The 8242-nt window shown below is 43.0% G+C and overlaps 1 protein-coding gene across 1 annotated transcript; it reads left to right on the forward strand.

Annotated features, from left to right (window-relative positions):
* Window positions 1–5880: 5880 nt before the first annotated feature.
* Window positions 5881–7380, forward strand: LOC308331689 (protein mono-ADP-ribosyltransferase PARP11-like; the record flags this gene model as incomplete). The annotated part of the gene is made up of 2 exons (XM_080787180.1): window positions 5881–5898; window positions 6484–7380. The coding sequence occupies 2 exons, from the start codon at window positions 5881–5883 to the stop codon at window positions 7378–7380; spliced, it is 915 nt and encodes a 304-aa protein (XP_080643306.1).
* Between the last annotated feature and the right edge of the window lie 862 nt (window positions 7381–8242).

Below are 8242 nucleotides of genomic sequence, written 5' to 3' on the forward strand. Positions count from 1 at the left end.
GTGTGAGGAAGGTTACGAATGATCAAAAATGAAAAACATGACCCGACAGACCCCTTTCAAAAGGAAACTCATTAATTTAATTTCTTTATGCATATCCTCCCTTGGTCTCAAAACACACAATTAATACTATTCAAACAATGTCTGAAATCAGCAACCCTGAAAACTCTGCCAGAGGCCTTGCTCGGCTGCAACACTCTTGCATCCCTGAGGTGTTGTTCTATTTTCAGTTGTCACGTAAGTTACATGGCCTGCACTACCTGGCAGACACCACAATATACTGTGACATTAAACCAATGTCCTTCTTCTCTGTGACATTCAAGGATAATCTTAGGAGCTAGCTGAAGAGGACAGGAAGACAGATAACAGGATGAATGCTGGTCGGGAAAGAATGGATATCCGCAACGATGGGCAACAGTGCTGTGGACCAACATTGGATGTACAGTATATACAGTATATACTGCAGGAAGAGTTTGATTTTGAATATCGTCGAAACCTTGCATCTCCATATTTCATAAAAAAGGCATAACGAATGCCCTATTTTATACTCAAAAGTAGCCAATAGTGTTGTGCAAAAGTAGTGAATATTGCTGATCTACAAGCTCACAAAACATCACCACATGTTTGAAAACCTTTATAATGACACACCCAAAACTGGCACACCAGGTTGAAAATGTAAGTCTGTCTGTTGGTTTTATAAATACTTGGCCAATGAAAAGTACTAAACAACTGTACATTAGATCCAATGGAAATAAATCCAGCGTAGCCACAATTCAGGTAGGCACGGATCAAGGCAGGAGGTGTAATTGTAATGGTTAACCCTGAGCAGCTGAAGTGAACTATATATATATATATATATACTAGTCCTTACCCGTTCTGAATATATGAACATCAAATTATGTTCAGTGTGGGTAATGTGATAGGGGGGGGGGATTGTTTACCCGTGTGGGTCTGTTGCGCAGAAAAGTGTGTCCCAGTATTAATCTGTGTCCATCCCAACATGCATTTCACTGGTGACACTGGTGACACTTGATTTGCAGGGAGATGGATTTTTTTGTTGACGCAAATTAATTTAAATAAGATGATTGTTAGAATGTTTGGCGTGTGTAATGCAGGGCAGATTGAGGTTGGAGGACAGGGCTGTGCGGCGCTAGGTTCCGTGAGGCGGTCCGTGCGTCGTGGCGTTGTGAGATGGCGGAGAAAGCGAGCAGCTGTCTTGCTCTATGCTAAGGAAGTACTCTGACTGACTGACAGACAGACAGTCCGCTAAATTAATAATAGGATATATATATTTAGTTTTTCTTCATTTCACAGCAACTGTTTTGGAAATGCATGGTTTCCACCTGAGGTTGCTGTCAGGTGGAAACCATGCATTTCCAAAACCACACATTGGACATGTGGGATACGACTTTAACTCTCCCCTCTCCTCTCTCTCCAGCCCGTGTGCATTCTTCTCTTCTCTCTGACTGATGGTTACTTTGCCACTACTAAGTCTCTCCTCTACTCCCCCTCTCTGATCTCTCCCTGCAATAAGACCACCTCTTTCCCTGCCACCCATCTTAACGCCATCGTCATCACCACCACCACCATCATTACACTGTCATATTCCTTGCAGATCTACAATATATGTATCTCCAACATCAGCATCATCCTGGCAGAGCAGCCATTTTGACAGTAAACACAGTTGAAGGTAACGTTCAGGGTTTGTTTATCAATAAACAAACCTTGCATGAAATGCGAGGTTTGCAGTCTGAGCATGGGTAGCGGCAAGCGGAAACTGCTTTAACCTAATTGTGTCAACACAAAAGCTGAAGTCTTTGAGGGCCACTTAATGTGCTATACAGAGATACGGTACATAATAGGAACTGGAATCGTTATTCGACAAAGCAACAACGTGTTCTCTAAGACAAAGAGGAGGGAGGAGATGAAACACTGATATAGTGTCAAGAAAAATTATACAAAAAAGATCTACCGACAAGCTGTTTGACACGACACGTTGTGAGCTTGTAGATCTGCCTTTTTTTGCAACGAACGTGACTGCACGTTTAAGCAGACAGTATCCCTAATGTTGTTAGCTTAGCTTGTTGCTAACGCCACTGCCTGTCCCCCTCCATCACTCCCTATTTCACCGTATTCTTTACTGCACCAAATTGTCGATGTCACCTTGCACAACTCAAAACTAACACATTTCTCTGAACTTTGACTTTCCCCAAACAAATACCTCAGTAGGTCAGTTCACGTTGCTATAGAAACCATGTGAGAAGGTCATATCTTATCACTGGTGAACATGTGATGACATTTTACTGTGCCAAATTGGAGAAATCTCATTGCAAAACCCCCTAACATCGTGATTTTGTTTTTCCTATGGCAAGGTGAGAGGAGCTCTGAATTTAAAATAAGACAGACTAAAATATAAAGTTTTTAACATCTTAAAAGCGAAATTGTTAGTTGACCAGTGACAGCGAGGCATTACTTTAAGTGCTGTATGCTATAGCTCAACTCAGTGAGTCAATAGATTGCTGTTAAGCTGTACAATGGTAATGGGGATGGTCAAAGGAACAGCACTTCTGTGCAAGTATAACTGTATGCGTTGAGTATATAGCTTATCTACTGTATGAGCATCAATGTGTGTGCCTATGCATATGGATATGTATAGCACGCATGTGTGTGCGTGCGTGCGCGCGCGTGCGTGCGTGCGTGTGCGCGCGTGCGTGTGTGTGTGTGTGTGTGTCCTGCTTACAGTGCAGTTCCTAAATGTCAGTTTGGCCCCTGCAGGGCTTAACTTCCTGTCACTGAAGGATTATGGGAAAAATGTCAGGGGGGATTCCGGCATTTTTATTGGATATCGCTAAGGGAAGTGGTGACGGGTGTAGCAGCATAGACAGGAATTGGATGAAGACAATTCTTATTGTCCTTCTCCATTATATGAAGATTACGACACTGACATCAAAGCCTGGATAGCCACACATCACCTAGATCTGCATATATGGAGCCGGCCAGCAACTCTACATCTGACCTCAAACCTCAAACCCTTAGATCTCTATATATGGAGCTGACCTGTTCTGACATTCCATATGTTGATCCCTCCCCAAGCGTCCTTCCTCTTCGACGTCTACCTTTTGACTGATACCTGTTGATCTGACCTCATCAAACCCTGTACAGTACACTCAAGACACGCTCCCTATATGGCCAGACCTCATCAAACCCTGTACACTCAAGACACTGCCCCCACTGCCACCCTTAGATCTCCATATGTCAGCTTTTTGCTTCACCGGGCCGACGGCGTGGAACAAACTCCCACTGTACCTTCGACAGGCAGCCTCTGTAGACATTTTTAAAGCACAGCTCAAGACCTATTTCTACACTCTTGCTTTAAATTGATCTTTTATTATTTCTTTGTTATTCATGTCCTCACTGTATTGCATTACTTTTTCTTTTTTTTTTAATGTTATGCCTTGCTTTTCTTTGTTTTCTTTCTCCATTGCTCTGTAAAGCACTTTGAGCTGCATTTCATCTCATGAAAGGTGCTATACAAATAAAGTTGTATTATTATTATTATATATGGAGCCGACCTGTTCTGACATTCCAAATGTTGATCTGACCTCATCAAACCCTGTACACTCAAGACAGGCTCCATAGATGGCCAGTACAGAAGTCATTCCATAATGTTGATCTGACCTCTTATGCCAAAGCGCCAGCCCAGCAGTCTGCCGTCACCCAGGCGGATGCGTGCACGCGACCTACTCGCCCTCAGGGTGTCTTACTGGTGTGTGTGTATATCTATCTATAAATGCACCAAGTCTCTGTACGCCTGTCTGTGTGTAATTCACGTAACTCGAGAACCATTCGCCCCACCGACTTCAAATTCGACACACGCGTTCCACACCACCGCATGGGGAGCAGTGACCCCTGCCCAGGGTCCATACTGTATATGGAACTGGCCTGTTTTAACATCAGCATAGACAGCAAAGAACTCCATATGGCCATAATAACTGGGTTTGGCATGCATTTCCAACTTGCATCGTTCCAAGTAGGCCAGTGCCCAACTGGCACCGCTCTAGAGGCTCTGGACAGGGCCCAAATTAGCAGATTGATCACACCTGATCACCCGTAGATCTCCATATGGAGCTGGCCTGTTATGACATGATGTTCTGACGTCGGCATAGACTCCATATATGGGCATGCCTGACAAAGAACTCCATATATGGGCATAAAAGGGACACAGACACACTGTCTGGGCATATATTTCCAACTTGCATCGTTCCAAGTAGGCCAGTGCCCAACGGGCACCAGGGCTCCGCTTATATAGTATGCCCTGGCTCATATGATCTTTTATTTACGCAGTTGTGTTTATTGAGGATTCCAGGCCATGCATTCATACAACCTTTCTATTTCACCATAGCTCCCTCATACAACACACTTCCACCGTACACCATCTGACTGACTTCCGCACATGAGTAATTGTTATGATGCATTTCCTTAATTATCTCTAATACTGTTAACCATACGTGGACTGCCCTCTTTGTTTCGACATTTAACGAGTCGTAAGTATATATATAATATACACACAGTATATTATATATATATCCGTAGTAGTCAGGGAGAGAGAGAATGATGTGTGAGGAACTCACAGGAGTTAGGAATACACACACACACACACACACACACACACACACACACACACACACACACACACACACACACACACACACACACACACACACACACACACACACACACACACACACACACACACACAACAAACATCATACCTGGTGATGAGTCATAAACCAAACATCAGGAGTGCATCTTTATATCTGTGCATGTGCATGCGTGTGTATGCATGTGATTGTGAGTGCGACTACGTTAGTACCTGTTTCTCCTCTTGAGTTTCAATGGTTACAGTACATTCTGTGCGACAGGCAGCCTAGCAGACCCTCAGGACAGGTGAACCTAGACAGACAGACAGACTTAGTTAGTGAAAGCCAGTAAACCATGAGAGGCTGATCATGTGCTGAAACAGCTGAATATGACATCTCTTTCAAAGAGAGTGCTTAGCTGCGTCCCTAACTCCCTATTTGCATATCATCAGATCCCACATCCGTACATATCTGACAGATATCTTCTATGATCTTTTCCGTGTTGTCATGGCTTTCTTAGACAGCATACAGTGGGGAAAAGGAGAGAGAGGGTGTCACATTACTGGCATGCTTTTAGTGATTATTTTCACTGTCACTTCAGAACACAATGAGGACAGAAATGTATGTAGATTTAATACAAAAAAATCTATGCTCCAAAGAATATGCAGAAGCACCAATTGAGATCTGAATACAAGTCGGCGTATAGTTGGTAAATGGTCTTGGATTCATTTAGCACCTTTCTTGTTCAAGATAAAGCACTTTGTAATGTATTCATTGTATGCCTCTCATTTCACCATTCCTGCTTAAGTTGTTAAGGAGCAGTTAAGATAACTCTGAGTGTACAAAATGTGTACGCACTGAGAGTTACAAATAGACTATCCTGCACCAGCCAGTGTGATTTCTGGTCTAGAGGGGTGGATTCAGATTTGCCAGCGAAAACAGCCGATGGATCCTATCCATATTAGCGCTGTTATCATCGTACATTATCATACATCATCTCATTCTGGCCAATCAGAAGTTGCGTCCTGACCTTCGTCATTAATGTTTGTGTTACGCAACGTTTGTGTTTACACTATGACGTAATTTGACTACGACCTTAAATGTACACAATGATGTGAAATTCTCCATTTATTTTCAATCGGAATGTAATGTTTGTGTAGGACAAATGCATGTGCCTTGCATGCTCTGTGCCACTCATTGACTAGCTTAACTGCACTGTGGGTGCCCTAAATGTGATGACGTCATGACAAGCGAGGACACCGTGAGATCAGCATTATGATGTGGCGTCTCTCAAAGAGACATTATAAGACCCAGGTTCCCAGGGTATAAGAACACTGCAAGGAGACCTTGTGGAGAGCGAGCAGGGCAGATTGGAGAACGAGACGTTGGCTACAGAAGAACATTGCTTGATTGGGCAGGTTCACAGCCACAACAGAATACTTCAGCTCTCAGCTAAAGGCAACCAGCAACACAATATCTACCTACTCTGGTTGTAATGAATTGCTTGCAGCAGACCACCTGTTGACTTGCTTAGAAGGCAACTGACGGGGCAGTGTCGAATCTGACTGATCAAGATCTAATTTCATCCACTCCCTCTTGTCTCCTTACTGCTACTGAGTACAGCTGCAGGCTTAGGTCTTACCCCGTTTGTGGTTATACTACTCTGTTGCTTAGGCAAATCCACAAAAGCCTCTGAGTTGGGACAGAGGGAGGAGACTAGGAGGAGGAGCACCAAGGTTCTCTTTTACTCATGGACATTGATTCACTAAAAAAAAAGAAAACAGGAGGACCAGACTGTATTTGAAAAATGGACACAAATAACACAACTGCTCATGTTTCTATCCAGCCAGAGGAGGACAAGAGTGAGTTTGAAGAAATGGACACGTCAGAAGACAACTGGTCTTGGTTCTATCTGGCAGTGTGTGGACTTTGGCACATGTTTGAAATTGACAAACAACCTGCAGCACGCTTTGTGACATGTGCTCAGATTGAACAGTGTTACAGCAGGAACCAACATGGTTTCATGGAATTGAACACACACAGGCTGGACTTCTCAGCTATGAAAATTATCAACAAAATGACAGGGAAGCAGCAGCAAATCAAACGCTCCCTCCACTCTGATACCGACTTCAGGTTTATATGTGATAACCTTGTGTTGGAATTAATTAAAAATGTTCCCTATGAGCTAATCCAGCTGGACAGAGAAACCTATGAGTTCAATGAAGTAGCCAAACTGTATGACAAGACGATGGTGGGACACCCCATCAAATCCATCCAGAGGATTCAAAATAAACACTTATGGGAGTTGTTTTGTAGAAAGAAGATGCAGTTAAGGCGTGAGCTGGACATCGAGGAGCGAATGCTGTTTCATGGCACCGATGGCAAGAACGTAGAGGGTATCTGCATTAACAACTTTGACTGCGGCCTAGCGGGGCGTAAAGCTGGCTCTCGCTTTGGCAAAGGGATCTACTTCGCTACAGACGCAAAATTATCTAGCAGTTACACCTCACGGTTGGGTGTGTCCTCTGTGATGTTCCTGGCCAGAGTGATTGTAGGGGAATACACAGTGGGCCATGCTCACTACTGCAGACCCCCCGCGGTACAGAGACACAACGAAGGATATTATGACAGTTGCGTGGATAATGTCAGTAACCCACAACAGTATGTAATCTTTGACAGCAATCAGATTTACCCAGAGTACCTGATTGAATTCTCTCAGAGTAGGTGCAATTATCCCCGCTGAGCTGGATGGTGAGAAAAGGAAGTGGGCCCAAAAAGGAGGCCTTGAAGGTTTACATGACGTTTCAAATGCCACTTGAATCTCAATCCTGTAGAGCAGCGGTTTTCATATCAAGGCCCATTATTACTTGCGCAAGCAGAGCGCGCAAGTACTACTTTCGCCCAGTACGATATTCGATGCGTATGCACCATCCCAGCATATTCGATGCGTATGCACCGTCCCAGCATATGACGTCAGGGTATAACTGGTATAACTAGCTCTCTATGATGACGTAATAAATATGTGGATTAAAGGACCCAATGCCAGAGTGTAATTGGTTTTCGATGGTGACGTAATGACAATATGTTTTAGTGTCGGGAGGATTAAAGGTAATGCTCCTATGTAAACATGTATTCAATCTGGCACCACTGCCGTATCAGGCACAAGTAGTCATTACATAATTTACTGGGACGATGCATCAAAAGTGGAGCAAAGTAACCACAGTATACCGCTAATCAACTTACAAATTACATATAGGCATTTAGTATTAATATCACTAAGTACATTTAAAGCAATTGACAATTTAAAATAAATAATAATTAAATAATTATACTGTATACGTGAACATATTTTATTTCAGTTTATCGGATATGGATGATTTATTTTTCTTTGAGAAGCTAAAAAGGGAGGTGTGGTGGTTAACATAGATATTAAATAAATCACACCCTCTTATCATTATACATCATCTCATGAACAACAGAATTCATGTGATTGGTTAGCCGATTTGCTCGTCTACATATTGACGTAAATCTTCCCTTCATTGTCAATGGCATTTAATGTTTGTGTTGCCACAAATTTACGTCATATTTGAGACACATATGACCTA

Source organism: Protomyctophum bolini, assembly GCF_963924005.1.
Source record: "Protomyctophum bolini genome assembly, chromosome: 17".
In the NCBI taxonomy this organism is placed as follows: domain Eukaryota; kingdom Metazoa; phylum Chordata; class Actinopteri; order Myctophiformes; family Myctophidae; genus Protomyctophum; species Protomyctophum bolini.